At 44.9% G+C, this 18,428-nt stretch overlaps 2 protein-coding genes across 5 annotated transcripts in view; both read left to right on the top strand.

Moving 5' to 3' along the window:
- LOC128725884 (paxillin) overlaps positions 1-14,353 on the top strand; it is a 29,160-nt gene extending 14,807 nt beyond the window's left edge. For 3 of the 4 annotated variants that reach the window (XM_053819655.1, XM_053819657.1, XM_053819656.1), the window contains exons 7-9: positions 8,224-8,634; positions 8,697-8,927; positions 12,986-14,353. In XM_053819655.1, the coding sequence (XP_053675630.1) occupies positions 8,224-8,634; positions 8,697-8,927; positions 12,986-13,252 (909 nt within the window). In that variant the 3' untranslated portion in view covers positions 13,253-14,353. Of the gene's footprint in view, positions 1-8,223; positions 8,635-8,696; positions 8,928-9,079; positions 10,314-12,985 lie in introns of those variants that run through there. The other variant, XM_053819658.1, reaches the window with a different exon arrangement.
- Positions 14,354-15,771: 1,418 nt separating this feature from the next.
- On the top strand, positions 15,772-17,272 carry LOC128723800 (PR domain zinc finger protein 5-like). The gene is made up of 3 exons (XM_053817565.1): positions 15,772-15,886; positions 15,983-16,531; positions 16,577-17,272. The coding sequence occupies exons 1-3, from the start codon at positions 15,779-15,781 to the stop codon at positions 17,270-17,272; spliced, it is 1,353 nt and encodes a 450-aa protein (XP_053673540.1). The 5' UTR covers positions 15,772-15,778.
- The last annotated feature ends 1,156 nt before the right edge of the window (positions 17,273-18,428 follow it).

The raw sequence follows: 18,428 nt of genomic DNA, 5'->3' as shown, positions 1-18,428 counted from the left end.
TGACAGTCGCCTGTCGCCGGGTGCAATTTTGTGATTTCGTTACTAGAGTGTTGCGGAAATTCGGCCACGTTTCACCTGTTAACCTGTGTGGTGGTTCATTAGCGAATCCGCCACCGTTACCTAACGGAAGTGAGCAGGGTCGACGCAGTGCCTGGCCGGAACACCTACTCTCTACTACGTCGAAATCGTCACTTGACGTTTGATATTTTACTTCACTTTACCCTACGCGAAATGATTGGTTGGTCAGGGCTTGCTGCCAAAGCGATGAAACTTTGGATCTTTGTAAGGTTCGATGCGCTTCAATCATTATCCTCGAGCGTTCTTCGTTCCATCGTGCGATTGGTTGTGCTGTGCTGCAAATGGGACAGTAGCTATAATGTGAAGATTGACATCTACACCTTCATCACTGACACTCGTCGATGCAGAGACGGATGTGTTTCTTCATCCACGCTGCTGCCTACAATTGAGTGTTCGCCGTCGATGGTTACCGTGATGATTTTGACAAGTGAACGCCACGCTGCCTGTAGGATAGATCGATGAACAGGGCGAACCTGGACACGAGGAAGATTCTGTTGGCACACAGCTAGACCGTTTAAAATTCAGCTGCCCAACCGTTGCGACCATTGCATTAGCGATAAATTATTGTTTCTAATTTTAGCGCCCCTGCTCAAACGAGCGTCGAACGTTAAACGCGCAACCGCGACACGGTTGCATGTGGAGTTTTGAGTCCTTTTGAGAGGGCTGGGTGGAGCATTTTTGCGACGAAATGCCTGTTGTCGGGTTTGTCCGTCCAATAGTGTGTGCGGTCATGATTATTTTCGATTTATTTACATTTGCTTTCTGGTAGGGTACGGTATCGAAATGCTACCCCGAGACCAAGATTTGCTACCGTCCATGAATGGCAGAATAGATCGCGAAGGGACCATTTGCTACGATTGATCTTGGACTAACGTGGTTCGGTTGGTGGGTTTGGTTTCCCCTGGCGCACTCTATTTTACTTTGCGAAGTAAGAGACAAACCCACTGCCAAGTTGTATTTTGTTAGCGCATCTGTTTTTGGGGGAAATTTATCACGATCACTGACCGTTACTAACATGACGTTAATGGTTGCATTTAACTGTCCGCGTTGCCGAAGCGTTCGTCATTTTCTGGCCAAAGCAGCATTTCATATGTCATGGTATAAGGAAGCAACGTTTGTTTATCTTTAATTAGCTCATTTTATTGGCGTGAAGAATTATTGTTCAAATTTAAGACATTTGTTTGACACTCGAATAGCTTTGAAGATGAGGTGTGATCACGTCACCGATTGTACCCTTCATATTATTTGAGTATTGATCAAGAAATTCTGAATTTAATTTTATAAATAATCAAAAACCTATTTGTTGATATGTTATTTAAAATCGTTACAATACATGAGCATTAGTTAGTTTTAATAATTAGTCATTTCTAACATTATCGTTTATTAGTTCGTTTGAATATTCCTGCATTGAATTGTATCGCTGCGTTAAATCCTACCTCTCAACAAATTAAGCAATCGCTGCACTAAACAAACACTCACTAGCTATCCGTTGGGTAATCTCATTTGTGCATCCGTTTTCCCTATTCCCGCACGTGATCTTTTCCGGAGCGGTGGTAATGAAAACAAATTTTCAAACAGCTATCGAATATAAATAAATCTTTCTCTTGGGATCAAGTCCCACAATGTTTGTGCTAGCGGAGTAGCTTTCATGCCATTTCCAAAACCAAAGACACCGAGCTGCAGTATTGACGCCAAGGTAAACTTTCCTTTTCTTTACTATGTTTTGTGCTCGGTTGTGCTATTATTGAAATTATTACTCATTTTAAGGGGGTAGTTTATTAAGATGTTTGAAGATAATTCCTATATGAAACATGCAGTGTTTTATGCACCAAACTTCTTAAATATGAAGAATTACGAACTGAAAGACACTGAAACTCGATCATAAAAAGAGTCTGGCGCGTGACAGATGTCACGTTCGATTAGCTCGAGCCGAGATGGGCAAGCATATTTAAAAGATGCAGTAAACGCTGTCGAAGACAATTTAATGTGATGGCATGAAACTTGAAGCTGACAGCAAACCGGAAACAAAAAGTAAAAATCAAGGCATGCGAAACATCGACCCGGTGCTCGTATGTTTGCACGCGTGCGGACATTTTAATGAACATCAATTGAAATGGACCCGATATATCATTCGTAGTTTGTAAATTTGTCCCCGACATCGGCACAATTCCCTTCTGGGGGCGTACAAAGCTGCACAGCTTTGCCTAGTCGCGAAGAAAAGAACACGTCGGGTAATTTCGGCCGATGAAACGCAGCCATTTAGAAATTCATTTATCACGCTGGTTGTTTCGTGTTTTTTTTTTGTCGTTCTGGCCGAGTTTCATACAACCAGGCGACGCCGATCCACACATTAATTAAGACGAGCAAACTGTGCATAGAACGCCCCCCATTTGAGCTCCAATTCGCATGGTTGTAGTATTAATTTTATTAACCATGGCATCATCTCGCATGGCGTTGAGAGAATAGCGCAGAAGGTCGTCTTTAATTTTTGACGTCATTTACTGTGTTTCTTTGACGAACACTCTTTGTATGTTAAAGAGCTACACACCTTTTTATTTATTTACCTACAAGTTTCTTGTAAAAATGAAAATAATTTTAAATCATATCGCCTAATCGTACATATGATGGTTTGTTTTCTCACATTCAAATAAACGCAACGTAAAAATTATTATCTACTATTTATTACTACTTCCTCGGCTGCTGTCCGGAGCACATTCCCCCCTGAGCTCATTGTCTAAGATTGTTTCAGTCTTTACGATCGCGATCAACTGTTTGCGTTCTACCAACAGCGCGAAACGGAAAGGCAGCTTTACTGCGGCTATTAAATAAAATATGTCAAGAATCGCACAAGCTAGGCGTGAAGCAGTTTCCCGAAACTAGTTCTAGCTTGCGCTAGAAACACCGCCCGAATCGTCTCAGTTGACGGCTTGTTGATTTGTGAAACGATTCACGATAATTATCACGAGAACGCACGGCACGCCGTTAAAAATCGCTCGAAAAGGCGACGGAGGCACCAGCGGTACTGGTTACGCGAACAAGGACCGCCGGATTTCAAATGTCTCCGAAATGGAAAATGGTTCCATTTCGTGTGACCTTTAATTGTTTCGTTCTTTTTTTAATTATTCCCTCTGGTGGATGGTTCCGTTTGCAATCAACACGGGTTGCCTTTCCGACATTGCAAATGATGTCATGCCTGCGTGTGTGTGTGTTTGTTAGTGTACGTACGGGGTTGATGCCGGCGCCATGTTCATCCATCTACAGGAGCGACGTGCGAACACGTGAAGGACTGATCGGTGGGTGCGCCAAAGAAAGTACGAATCGCGATTCCACCGATGGCTGGGGAATCCGCTCATTGTGCGGTCGAACCAATTGTTGTTTGGCATGCAACACCACCCCAGTGGGTACGTTGCAACGTGCATCTCCCATGTAAGGCATCAAACGTGTACGGAAGAACACACACACACCGGAGTACGAGCGTGAATCCTCCTGCCGAAGGGCGCTCGGGGGTGTTAAGCAATCGATAGGGAGAAGGACCACTTTCAACCTTCAGCTAACCCGTCGAAAGCTGATACCAACTCAGCAGCAAAGTCGATCGATTTTTGCGGAGACTTTTACACAAGCGCCCTTCAGCTCACCCAACGATACAAGGGTTGCTAACTACCGGCGCAAACTACACGGGCGTTTAGCGACCGAGCACGAGTCTCTGTAACTAGTTTTATTGCTGGCACGATAAATGTACCCCCGGTGCATATTGGGTGGCTTACGGGTGGGATTTTGCGCATCGCACTTGCTTGATTAGCACGCATTCGTCTGGCTGGTTGGTGCGGCGGCACGTTGTCTCAATGTAACAACGAACTATTTTGTTTTCTTTCCATTCACCAGCTTAAACTCCCTGTGATGATGCATCTAGGGTGAACGCTATAGGAGGTTGAATTTGTCATACGTATCAGTAATTACTGCTAACCGTATTCAAGCACCATTTGATCGTTTTTAATTGAACGGACCTCATATAGCTGTAACGTGGCGTATGTTTTTATAGCTCTTTGAGGCGTTGCTTGGTCAATAAATTGCAACTGCATACAACGCTGCCGTCGATAACGGTGCGATAAATTTAAAGTTTTACTAACCTGTTTAGAGCTGACTAACCCTCTAACACTCTGTCGTCCATTCGTGTGGTGACATATCGACATACCGTCATTTAGGTACACTTTTGCGCATCAAAAACTACCTCGACCGGTGAAGAGAATGTTTATGATACATTTGAATCGACCGTTGATGACACATGTTTACACCGTGCCCGAGAAGTCATCTCCACAGGGAGTTTACATCGCGTGCACCCGTATACGGTGGCCGTTTGCTTACCGGACGTTCCGGCTCGGCTGTTCGGACTGCGAATTACTCATTCGCCCGGTTCGGTCCCATCCGTTGGGCTTGACTGAACTCGCAAGACCGTTTGGGTGTGGTGTTTTGCTGTCATCGAGCGAAACTGTTTGATTATGCTCGATTATTTTGCGTCTCGATCGATCGAGTAGGTATGGTTATTTCTCCATGGTTAGATAAATAAGAATGTGCTGTTAAAATACGTTTGAAACGGTTGTTTCAAACATGCAACTCGCCGAATTTATCGGCCTCGAAACTGACTAGCATGGAGGCATTGGACGGCATTCACGGTGCACTTAAAATGAAGCAAAAAAAAATGTTAATAATTTGGCCAACATTCTTCACGCCATCCATCTGCACGCCACCAGACCGTAGTGACCGTGAATGTAAGGACTCTTCCAATGGTCCACGAACGGAGGCGTGCCTATTTGAGGGCCGAGATGAAAGAATTTCCATTGCTCTGTCCACGTCTATCCCACAGACGAAATGGCCGCACACATCAATCATATTTGCCTGAAACACCTACCCCAAACGTACGTTGCTGGTTAAGCTTCGTTCGAACCACCATTCTCCTCTGCATGGTTGCCGAATAATTCAAACACCATATGGACATCGATCATATATTTAACGTGACGCTCTGTTGCTGACCCGTTGCTTCAACGCCAACGCACCTTAGAGCAACGAAACCGATCATCTCCGTTTCGATCTGATTCCTTCACTCTCAATCTATGCGCACATAATAGGTGCAGGTTTTTGTGTGGGATTTTCGGCCTATACAGGAGTTGAAAAATTACCTTTCACTTGTTAAATTTTTTTATGTAATAAATGTATTTAGGGCAATGAAGCCGTTTCCTAGATTGGTGTGACTCGTTTCCACGACCGAAATATTACAAATGAGCAACCATTAAACTACTAGTAGCTGTTCAGGAGCAACTGACTCACGGATACGCTTTACTTAGACATAATCTCATCCATTTCCTTTGCTTTTCGTACGTCCGATTGCTCTTTTTAAAATACCCTTTCCTCGGGTTTAGATAAAAATTGCCTCGTGAAATTAGTTAGCGATAAACAGCAATCATTTGCGTCTCCAAACATTCTATCACGTTTCCTTTGGGTTTGAAGTGTAAAAATAATTCACAAAACAAACCCAACACCGGATGTCTGTTTTGCGATTGCAAGCCAAAACACAACCCACACGGAAACTCCGTTTTTCCACCCTCAGTTCGGGAATCGGGATCCCTGACCGTTCGCTCCTGATGAATGATCGTTGCTTCTTACGCACATTTTTTTTTACCCCATCCTCAGGGCATCTGGGTGTGCTTTTTTCTTTCCTTCTTGTGTTCTGCGGCCAGTTCGAAGTAATGTTCCAATTTTTTTGCGGGTTTTCAAAACGAACCCAACGAACATCGAACAAGCGTACCCGCCGTATGTTTGCATAGTAGCACACCGCACCGAACGGAACGCATCTTAGCTCTCTTTCTCTCTCTCTCACTCTCTATCTCTCTCGCTCGGACTGCGGAGGACGCGAGTTTTCATCGCGCACGATCCTCTGCACACGGCGCGTCACTATTTTTCCGGCTCACGGGCGCCCGGACCGGATGAGTGCAAAAGATGGCCGCAAAGTGGAAAATATCGGCGTAGGGGTTGAGGCCCGAAAGGCCAGCCGCACGGACGAAATGAAACCACTAACCCTCCTTCCAACGTTGGTCGCGAACCAAACGCCAACGAACATTGTCCCCGATCGCGGGATGCCACCGCGTTGTGCGAGTGAAAGCAAACAGAAATGAGACCGAAGGATCACTTCCTGCGCCACACGTTTCCCAACCCCGTACGGTTGGCCCCGTAAGACAAATCCTAATGAGGGGTCACTAAATTATTCGATGCGACCCCTCCCCATGGTGTCCATATATCCAACAATAATCAAATGAATTTCACATGCAGCGCCCATCTTAATCTTTCTAATGGATTAGCCTCAAGACGACTTTTTTATTCATCGTTCTGGGAGATGAAGGTCAAAGCGACTGAAGAACACGAAGAAAAAAACAGATTAACCAACCTTCCAATCGGCCCAAAGGATGGTACACAAAACCTGTGACAATTTACCGACGGATTTGTTGCGCTTCGATCTCTCGAAAGGGCGTTAAAAATAGGACGCCTGCGTCAGCCATCCTAAAGTGTGTGTGGTAAAATTATATTTGTTATGATTACCGTCTGTGCCGTTGTTGACTAGAAACAAAAAAAGGGGGCATCATAATTGCACCAAACAAGCGTATGATAGGACGCAATCATCTATGCCCGGTTACAACATGCGCGCGCCCGTTATCATTTAAATTGCTTTCAAAAGATCAATAACAGATGCGCGAAGGGTTCCTGTCCATTACGCGTCGCAGTGTTTTTTTTCGCAGAAATAGACTGCTTTTTTGTTTGCACGTGTGTTATCGCAATCGGGTTCGCGTAAATTACATCATCGCATGGAAAAAGGTGAAAATCATAACCGACCCAGAACCAATCGAAGTGCCACAAACGGACTTGGAGTATAAGTTATGGGTGTTTTTTTTGGCTAGTAAAATTCCACTCGACCTAAATCAAACACATAATGGGGTTGGAATTTGTCTATTGTAAAAAAAAACGTTTCGCCGATTCGCAGAAGGAATCTGTTTAGAATCGCCGTATCGCCAGCCAAACTAATTGATATCGGATAATTCCCTCCCCTTCTAAAGCGATGAGTGAAGTGATTGCATTAAAACGCGATCGACTCGAGGAAGAAAGCGAAAAAATAGGGCCCGGAACAATAAACAGAATCCTCCAACCCAAGTAGGCAGCGGCGGTTCGATTGCTGGTTTCTGATCAAGCGGCGATTTCGGCGATTATCCTCGATCGCGTCCATTTCGTTCATTAATTTTCCCGATGTCTGTGTGTGTGTGGGGGTGGGCGCGCATTTCGGATGGGAAATGGGCCAAATAAAAACCAGATAATCTGCTCACCGCGGCACCACGATCGTTCCAGCTTTAGCATCGGGAGTTTGTGCATTTCCTTCGCCACTAGCGTACGAGGTTGCCCTTGGGCGTTTTCTCCCGCCTGAGAGACGCGCAAAAACAATCCTCTCCATTCCCTTCTGGCGTGTCTCGTTTCGTGTCCACGTCCATCTAAGCAGGGTACGCCCGCGGAGCGTCATCTTCCGTTATAGCGTTTAGAAAAGGGTAGTGAGTGAGAGACAGAGAGAGAGAGAGAGAGAGAGAGAGAGAGAGAGAGAGAGATAGTACAGGCAAGAAACAGGGCGGTTTCGGAAAACGACTGTACCAAACGTCCCTTCCTTTGCTGGTGAGCAAACGATGCGTCTCCATCGCGCTTGCCCTCGCGCCCAGAAAACAAAACAACACCCGACCGCCGCGAGCGAATGTGTGCGTGTTGTGTGGTGGGATTTGTGGGGTGCAAAATCCCACCATCAACCCGCCCCCCTCAGAGCCAATCGAGAGAGGGTGGCAATAGTAGACGATCACACGGCCGGCGCTACTCAGTTCACGTTGAGACCGCGACGCGGCAAGACCTATCCTTAGCTCGCAGTCAGCACCGTCGAGCACCGCTTCAAGTCGTTCAATTTCTTCTCGAATTTAGTTTATTGCCCTTCGGCGACACCGTTGCATCTGGAAGAAGGTTCGTCCATCGCAGGACATCCAGCGACACCAGGGGATTTACGTGCGAAAGCCTCTAGCAACTCGGAAACCATAAAAGGATTCTTTTCCATCTCGTATCTGCCCTCCACAGATCAGCGCCGGATCATCGCACCAGCACCAGTCGGTGACGGATTACGCCAAACCGAACCAGGGCACATCGCACTACCAGAGCACGCTGACGACGGTTTCGACCACCGAGCAGCTGCCACCGTCGTCCGACCAGCTCGATTCTATGCTCGGCAATCTCACCGCCGACATGAGCCGCCAGGGTGTGAACACCACGCAGAAGGGATGCTGTAACGCGTGCGACAAACCGATCGTCGGTCAGGTCATCACGGCACTCGGTAAAACGTGGCATCCGGAGCACTTCACGTGCAGCCACTGCAATCAGGAGCTCGGCACGCGCAACTTCTTCGAGCGCGATGGCAACCCGTACTGCGAGACGGATTATCACAACCTGTTCAGCCCACGGTGCGCGTACTGCAATGGGCCGATTTTGGATGTACGTGTTTGTTTGTCGTTTGTCGACTCTTGATTCTAATCCACACACCTTTTTTCCCACAGAAATGCGTGACGGCACTGGAGAAAACGTGGCACACGGAGCACTTTTTCTGCGCCCAGTGTGGCCAGCAGTTCGGCGAAGATGGGTTCCATGAGCGCGATGGCAAGCCGTACTGTCGCAACGATTACTTCGACATGTTCGCCCCGAAGTGTAACGGGTGCAACCGGGCCATCATGGAGAACTACATCTCCGCCCTGAACAGCCAGTGGCATCCGGATTGCTTCGTTTGCCGGGTAAGTGTGCGCCCGGGGTTTTCCGGCTGCATCTTAGGGGAAAGGAGGGGGGAGGGGGAGGTTTTTCACGCATTTTCCAGGCAACCCGCGACAGGACACGGCGTGTTCTACCGGTCGCTCTCGTGATCGTCAGTAATCGATTTTATTTATAGGACTGCTCGAAACCCGTCACCGGCAAATCGTTCTACGCGATGGAAGGCAAACCCGTCTGTCCCGGGTGTGCCGGTGCGGATGAGGACGATTAGACGTGGTCCCGGTTGGCCACGGCCAGGTAGCATCCCCGTGGCTACAGAGGTGGCGATTTTGTTGGGCGCGTGAGCACACGCACGTGGTGCCGTTGGTCGAATGGATCGGACTAGGAAGCTTTGCGTCTGGTTGGAAAGATAAAAGCGGCACCGCTTGCAAACCGTTTACCACGGGTTGTTTGGTCGTCGTTGAGGTGAGGGTTAAAAATAGGCCCACACCACCACCGCCGGTTAAGACTCCATCAACGCTGCGCTGCAAAACCACCATCACTGGGCAGGCGCACGCAAGGCACCTGTCAATGGCGCACCCTTGTACGATCCTGGTAGATCAATCGACCAACGCACACGGCAACGTCGGCTTGCACGACGATCACCGCCCATCCGTCCTGCGATGCTGCTGCAGAGGCCCGCCCCCGCACGCTGATGACCTAATTCTTTTCTTTATTTTCCACGCAACCCAACGCAGCTTTTCCCAGCGTTTTTTTTTTTGCGTTCGTCCCAAGAGCCGCACGAATGCACGGCTATTTTCAGCCCCACTGGTCGCGGCCGCGATTTGGCATATAATGTGTCGAGAGCGGGCGCCCTTCCGTGGCAAGGATCTGTTCATTTTTTTCAGCTTTTTTTCCCCCCATCCCACCCCATCTGCTCATTCACGTTTTGCCCGAGGTCACGTTTAGCCGGTGTCCTACGGAGCTCGCTAGACGCTTCTTCGGGGTGTGCTCTCGTTTTTTGTTTTGCTCTTTCCATTTCGTTCACTCATTCGGCGAAAAGTCCTTAAACATGACAAGACAAATGGGCGCCGCGCGCAAACGGAAATGATGCCCATCGGAAACGGTGGAAACGTTTTGCGCAATGCCACCGGCACCGACCCACAAGACATTTGTAGTATCTCGCACGCGGATGCAACCTTTCGGACCTTTCGGAAAGAAACACGAGACACGGCGAGAGATAGTTTAGTGACGCGTATGTACGAGACGCTTAAACCGACATTTTCCGCTCATTTCACACCACAACACACCCTCTCGCGCCCTATCGAATCTTATATAAATATATTATAAATGTATATTGTAAATAAAGAGCGATAAAAGAAGACGATAATAAACAAACACAAAAAAAAAACAAAACAAAACAAAAAACCAAACACAACAAAACTAAAAAGACACACACCACGCGTCGTGCAGGGCTTTGCGTTCGAGCGGTGCTCCTGTCGTCAGTCGTCCTTGAGAGGCGCACGTGCACGCGTACGGGATCTGGCCCTTTTTTTCACGCTCTCTCACGCAAAACCGTTTTTGGTTTGGCTCATTCACCACAGGGTGACATCATCCGGTTTCGGTGACGTCACGATCCTGCCCTAGCGTACGCGCATTGGTCGGGTTTGGTTTTGCTAGTATTTATTCCGGTGATGGAATATCGGTACCAGCCACCAGCCGCCTCCATTTCGCACCTCACGACTCGGGTGGTTTTTTGCGCGGGTGTTGTGTATTCTCTTGCTCTCTTTTTCTCGCTCTCTCTCGGGTTAAGCTTGCATGAAATCTCACCCCGAACCATGACCGTCACAGCCCGGCCGTCCGGTGTCGTGTTCCATGCTAGGAATGGCATGATGTAAACCCGTGAAGCAAGAAATGAACTCTACTGCCTGCTGGCCAGCAGCAGTGGAGTCGTTTCCTCGCGCATCGCTTAACGGCGCGAGTTGACGAAATGGAGGCCGGCGCTTTTCCGCCCCGGAACGTCTCCGGCTAAGCGGCTGGTAATGGCAGGGATCTAATTTTGGAACGTTCCCTCTCGCTCGTACACGGTTTCCATTAAATGCATCAGCGCCGATCAGTTGGTGGCCGTTTGATGAGAATTTTTACGGCACACATTGCCCAGAGCGCAGGCTTGAGCAGGACTGACTTACTGGACACAAAGTCACTGAATGGACGGGACGCGAACACGCGGACGGGTGCGATCGTATTATGTCACCTCTGGTGGGATAAATTTTAGCTGCTTTCGCATTCAAGACGATGTAGGAAATCGCTAGAAGATGGCTAAAATTGATCCGATAACGAAACGTTATCGAAATACCGCTTGTGGCCTTCGTTTGAGGGCTTTCACGGTCATCGTACTCATTCATGGCGAAGAAAAATGGCTGGTGAACATCATCCGGCGCGTTTCTCGCACCTTGTTCAATGGAATGTAAATAATTCGCATGTATGTCTGGCGAATGGCTACTGACACACACTCACGCACGACGTGTCATATTTGATTTCCATGGCACCGGGAGTGGAGTTATGGGACGTCAATCCGCGATCTAGTCACCTTTTTTTTGCAATGTGATCTTTCATTTTTGTTACGACGAAATGTATTTAACAGAACCGCAACAGTTGCGCTACCAAAACAGCGGTTGATGCCATGGTGACGGAGGAGCAAAATGACACAAAATCCCTAGACCACTTTGAAGACATTGACTAGAGAAGGGGCCATGCTAGAAACGAAATTCGTAATTTCTCAACTGACCTTCGAACATCAAAACAACACAAACTTCTCACGTTCCCAGTCACAACGGAACGGTAATGTTTTTTTTTTCTTCACAATCTGATTCGACCCCAAAAACAACGCCCTTGTCACTAAAAAAGGACACCCACGGTACTGAACAGCACACGTGTTGACAACTTCCGACTTTTGAAAAGTGGCCAACGGAAACTATACCCTGAATCGAAGTGGAAGCTTGAAAAGAAATTCGTTAGATCTTTCGCACTGAACAAATTTCGTCAGTTCAAACATTGGCAAACGAGAATCGAAACACAAATGCAAATGTACCTAACGGAAAGCAAAATGCAAATTCTTTTACATAAAAATGGACACGCTCCATTCAGGTGCAGGTTGGGCACGACGGCATATTTATAGCCGAAAGGAGATGCTTTTTTTCTCTTGGTTTCTGTTTAATTCTTGTTCTCATATTTGGCTTACCTTTTCTGTCGCCTCATCGCCACATCGCACCCGATCGTGGCATTAGTTGGCTAGCGTAAACGAAAGGACGCGCCTTTTGGTCATTTATTTTGGAACTCTTCTCGTGCCCTCGTAGATCATCATCCATCATTTCCGATGGGACGATGCGTACCACACGTGTCCGCGCACTGGCACCGGTTGGCGGTGTTGTCGAACGTCCTTCCGGTTGTGGCAGGAGACGACACTCGAAGGGTCTTTCGCTGACGCTCAAGTAGGCGTACCAGGTCGAACATGGTGACCTGCTGACATCGTTTACGAAACGGTGGCAGGGTCGCGTTAGGTTAAAAGCATTGCGATTAACTGGCGCAGGACAGACACGCCTGAATGGATTAGCAGTAACGGCAGCAGAACGAGAAAACGCGTTGGTTTTCAACCGATCGCTTCTTCGGGTGTTTATATTTTTTTTCATACGAGCTCAATCTGCGATTCGGATCACAATGTAAGATATGGAGTTTGATGAGCTAGTTGGACGAATAGGACAGAAAGCGTTTAAACTAAGGAAAACAGTTAAGAGATCGTAATCTGGAAACCACTCGCACAACTCTTCAAAAGAAAACCTCTATTTGATCTGCCCATATGAACGATGATCGCGTTCATACAAAGTATTATTTCCCAACCAGCTGCCAATCGGTACGACGGTCGATTTCAATCCAATTTTAATTAACGTGAAACGAGCTCCTCTTCACGGCAAACGTTTCTTCACTCACGTACCGCCATAATCAACGAACCAACTAACGAGATATCATCATCAAACAGAGCGCGGTGGCCTAATTGAAGATTATTAATGCCTCCCCCAATACCGTTTCTTTGTTTTCCTTTTCGCAGGACTGCCGCGAACCGTTCCACGGTGGGTCGTTCTTTGACCACGAAGGATTGCCGTACTGCGAGACGCATTACCACGCGAAACGAGGATCACTTTGTGCCGGATGCTCCAAACCGATCACCGGCCGCTGCATTACGGCCATGTTCAAGAAATTCCACCCGGAGCACTTCGTGTGTGCCTTCTGTCTGAAGCAGCTGAACAAGGGGACCTTCAAGGAGCAGAACGACAAACCCTACTGCCATCAGTGCTTCGATAAGCTGTTCGGTTAGGAACACCCGGACGGTGGAATGCTCTGGCTACGATTTTACTTATCTTGCAGTTTAACTGTCTTCCTTACGTGCGACTTATCGCCTTGGTACAGGCGTCTCGAAAAGGCTCCACCGCACAAAACACGCACAAGTGTCCTCGGGGAGGAGGGACACAAAATGGACAGCTAATTTTGTGTTGGTCTGCGTTTTTTACGTTTATTATCGTTTACATTAACTAAGGACGCGTTTTACGATGTGAGAGTCTGTTTTTTTTTAAATTGGGTACAATCAACAGCACAAATTTGACTTCCGCGATGCCAACCTGTAAAGTTCAGCATTCGTGCCGCGATCGCTAGTGTATGCTCTATTCACACCGCCAATGGTGACTTTACGCGGCTCAACTTTTCTGATAGTTTAAGTGCGTCAATTAATATTAATCGCGATACATTTAACCGGTCGCGCCCGGTGGCTCTGCTAGACGAATGTGGACGTTCTGTTGTTGGAGAGGCATGGTCAATGTGCTAACCGAAACGCGTGTTAAAGTTTATACACTAACCCCTAGGATGGTGCAGCCGTATCATCGTATGTAACCGGGTTTGTTCTCTGATTAACAACGGCCGCAGAATCGAATCGAAATCGTGCTGATGCAGCCATTATTAGTGGCCACGCTCTGGCGGCTCCCAGCACGGCTCCATCTCAGATAACATGCCAACGAAACGCGCATCCTTACACGCTGGTATCAGAAAGAGACGACGTAGCGCGTATGTGACCGAGCACGTGCCCTTCGGCACGTGGTGAAACTCTGGAAATTTGGTGTAGTGGCGGCTCGCCCGAGCAACGTATTATATTAACCTGTTGAAAACGAACGTAGGAGCGTGTAGTAGTTGTGTTTAGTCGCGTTCTCCACAGTTTCCTAACTCTTTCCGATAGTTCCAATAACTAGCCACAAACGCCCAGCTGCAGGAGTAATAATAAGTCAACGTTCTTACCGATACACCATGGAAAGGATGATGTTTTAAACGCTTGCCATTAGCTATCCGGCGGTCGGATGGCTCAAAGGGCAAGGAAAGTTTATCCGTTTCAACTAAATCTGTAACATGCCAATAAAATCTGACCTGCTGGTTCGAATTCATCAGCCGTACGTTTCCTTCTAAGCCGATTATTTCGATGACAAGGGATTGAATACAGCATTCTGATCGATGTTTTCAGAATCAAAGTGTAATCTATGAAAAAAAAATCAAACAAGAAGCTTCAAACTATTAATACGTATCAACTATTTCTTGCAATGCCTTCTTAAAGAAAGTTTGTAGAATAAACTATGAATCTAAAATAAATCTGTTAAAAATAGGGTTTCTTCCTTTAGAATCTACGTATAAAATAAATACTTTTCAAAAATAATTCCAATGCCTGTGTTTTTTATTATAATATAATCTTTTTATCTAAATAAAGTACATTTTCAATGAATATCACATGCCTAACAGCGCTTTTATAAGCCCAGATTGAATACTAGGCTCCGCCGTTTCAAATTGCGAAATGAGCGTCGAACGCGAAAAAACGGTGCACGCCGGCGAGCTAAAATTTTCGACATTTGTAACAGGGTCGCAGGACACCAGGAGGTTACCGCTTTCTGCCGTGGTGAGACGATCGGATCACAGTCGTGAGACGACCGTGTACTCACCATAGTGAGCAGATCATCTTCTCACCACCGTGAGCCGATGGGCTTCTCACAGCAATTTTTCATAAAATATTTCACTGATTGTTTTGATCAGTAATTTCAAGTTTTTGATTCATTTTTGATCACTAATGTCAAATGCCACAACAAATGAAATATTTCACAACCAGCTATTCAGGCTACAAATGTCAAACATTATACGATTTAGATGCGATCTATTGGCGGCTCTTAGATGTGTATTTTTATTGATTTTCATGGATACCGCAAGAAAACAGTAAACAACTCGCTCGTGTACTATTATTAAAGTGATTTAAGGTTGTTTTTATGTACAATTTCTTCACTATGTTGTGCACGCTTGGCGCAAATACGCCTATTCGTTTGAGTTTTTCCCTGGACTTGGAAAGAAATTGGACCAGTTCGTTTGTACCGATATTCATGTAACCTAAGGTACGACGGTACACTAATACAAGATGATACTGTAGGCACGCTAATACAAGCTGGTACGATAACTCGAGATCAAACTTCCTTTTCATTGATATTGTGCGCTTATATTGTTTGATTAATAACGTTAGAGACGAGTGCGAAAAAATAGTTTTCTTTGGAAAATCTCCTAAAATCAGTGACGCTGATTAGAGCACCTGTTTGTCGTTATATTTCGTGACATTCTGTAGCCATTATATCGTTCAAAAAGAACGCCACATTATAGTCGTTTAACATTGTCTTATTTTTACATTTTTTGTAATCAAAGTGGCTAGTTAACCTTGGAAAACAAAGTAGCGGCGGCTCTTTTCAGTGCATAATTTTTAATTCTCACCCAACATTCCCACTAGGATACTGGTATAGACTATTCGTTTCAAACAATCTGATCCTCTGCAATGAGTACCCCGACATGTAGATTTTGCCTTGGGCAGATCGGTGAACATGGCTCATCCTTAGTGGAAGGCACGTTCCGCAACGTAATCGAGCGTGTATTTTCGTTTCAGGTAATATTTTACATTTAAATATCTACTTAGGCAAGACTTTGATGCCTTTTAGTATAAGTTCCTTTTAGCAACCGTTCTCTCTTACTCTTCTTACAGGTAAAACAAGCCAATGGCTTGTCAAATAATGTATGCACACAGTGTACAGCTACTGTATGGAGCTTCCACAGCTACAGTCTACAGGTGGAACAAAATCAAGAGAAATTACAGCAACAATGGAACGCGACCGTTGAAAATCCCCTTTACATTGCGGAAACCCCAGCTCTTGATTTTGTCGACATCATCAAGAAAGAACCGTTGGATCATAGTGCCGACACGGATCATGCAACAGAACATATGATTTCTGACCAGTCGAGGCAAGGTACGTTTAAGAACTATTTTCCCGACAACTATTATGACGACGATCCCTTCGAGAACGCCGGTAACTATGAACCATATAAAGAACATCAGCAAGCAGCACATGTATCCAATGGAGCTGCAGAAAATCCAGACGAAGAATTGACCATTAAAAATGAGGTCTTTGAATTTTTTCAATGCGAAAAGTATGAGATAATTCCCATCGATCGATGTGATATTTCCGAAGATAATCTACCTACAGACACTGCGAATATTGCCTGTAGTGAAGCTTCGTTGTGTATGGAAAACAATGTAAATGATATTAAGAACCCTCTTCTATCCTATCCTCTCCTAAAGCAAGAAAAGAAAAAAACGATACATGACAACGGCGTTGAATGTACGATCTGTAAAAAAATAATCGCGAAACATAAAATCAAGGAGCATATGATAACCCATATGGGTGCGCATCGCTGCGATATATGTGATAAAACCTTCGCAACAAAGTTTAGTTTGAAGACGCACAGCAGTTTGCTGCATGCTGCAGATGAATTAGACCACGAAAAGCTCCAATGCAATCAGTGTAATCGATTGTTCAATAACAATACGCAGCTTAAAATACACAGCCGCATTCACGTGCTAGCTCCCTGTCCAATTTGTGCGAAAATGATCGTAAGATTCAAAATGAAGGAACATATTGAGGCCCACAAAGGATTCCAGTGTGAAACGTGCAAAAAAATGTTCAAAAAGAAGTGCAATTTGCAGTCCCATCACATGTTAGTGCACGCACCCTCCAATATACATGAAGCAGCTGCAATTGAGGATTGCGACCAATGTGACCGATCATTCATAAATCTAAAACAATTGAAGGTACACCAGCGCAAACACACGTTCACGCCGTGTCCAGTGTGCAAGAAAATGATCATGAAATATAAAGCGAGCGAGCATATCGCTGCTCACCGCGGAGCATTCCGTTGCAATATATGTGATAGAAATTTTACTACAAAGACCAGTGTAAAGACTCACAAAATCAAAATGCATAGTTCCGTCGAATAGTTCTCGCCATTAACTGTGACTCCGCTCCAAAAAAATATCAACCGATAGTTAGCAAAAATCAACACAAAGTTATCCTTTTGGGGTTTGAATAAGTCACCCTCATTTTGGTTTGTAAAATGGTAAAGCAAGTTACTAATATGACAATGATCTGAAAAATGCATATATTTTACTCATTTTCATGAGCTATCTAACATTTTTGGTGCTATGGCAAGTTAGTTTTATTTATCTTTCAACCGTACCAATCTATGTTTTATAATCATAGGAACGCAAAAATTTAATTTTTATAAGTGCAGGACTCAGAAAAAAATATGCATATTTTCAAATCCAATGCATCAAATTCAAAGATATATGTTAAAATGTCGTTGCCAAATTCTGCTGCGTTTGTACAGATTATAAATAGCGATAACTACTTATAGTAATCGTAATACATTGTAGAAATATTTTTATAGCAATAGTTAAGTATAATATAGCATTAGTTTAAGAAGGGAGGTACACTCAGGATATGCCATTTAAGTGAACTATGAAAAAGGATACAGTCAACGGATGCTGTAATCCTTACAACACACCTCAGTTTTGAATTGAAATTTATTCAAACGTTTCATTTATCATAAGAATTTATCAAGTTAATTTAATGTTAATACCATACGTCAGAAATGTCAAAGACGTTTCACTTGCGAGTCTCGTTATAAACATTACAGTTTTTTGCGGAACAAATTACCGTAATTTTATAACTATATTTAATAATAAACCAACCAGATAGGAGAACTACCTCGATACACGTCTGGTGTATTATATATTCAAGCATGTTTTCAACGCACAAAGGCATCTTATCAAAATCTTATCTTAAAAAAATCACGATCAGCTGATTTAAAGTATTGTGGCACATTCCTTTAAATAAATAGACACGGCTCCCTATCTAAAAGGCTCATGCATCTAATCATGATTTCTTTGAATATTCTGCAACGTATACAAAGGATGTATGAGTGATGGTGTATTATTTTTAAACTAATATGATTTAGTGTAAAGATATAATATGAACCTAAGTTTAAAGTAGTATTATTTGTCTGTACAAAACTAAAAATGTTTAATAAAGTGAAAAAAATGTATTCTCTTTAGCATTATATGTACATATATAAGAGATTAAAGTTTGATCGGT

This window comes from Anopheles nili, chromosome 3 (assembly GCF_943737925.1).
Source record: "Anopheles nili chromosome 3, idAnoNiliSN_F5_01, whole genome shotgun sequence".
Lineage (NCBI taxonomy): Eukaryota > Metazoa > Arthropoda > Insecta > Diptera > Culicidae > Anopheles > Anopheles nili.
The sequence above is the reverse complement of the archived record's forward strand: the minus strand, read 5'-3'. Positions and strand labels throughout refer to the sequence as shown.

Coding starts and splice junctions, on each gene's coding strand:
- LOC128723800 (XM_053817565.1), top strand. CDS start 15,779: ATGAGTACCCCGACATGTAGATTTTGCCTTGGGCAGATCGGTGAACAT. Junction 15,887..15,982: donor AGCGTGTATTTTCGTTTCAG/GTAATATTTTAC, acceptor CTCTTCTTACAG/GTAAAACAAGCCAATGGCTT. Junction 16,532..16,576: donor CGTTGTGTATGGAAAACAAT/GTAAATGATATT, acceptor CCTCTCCTAAAG/CAAGAAAAGAAAAAAACGAT.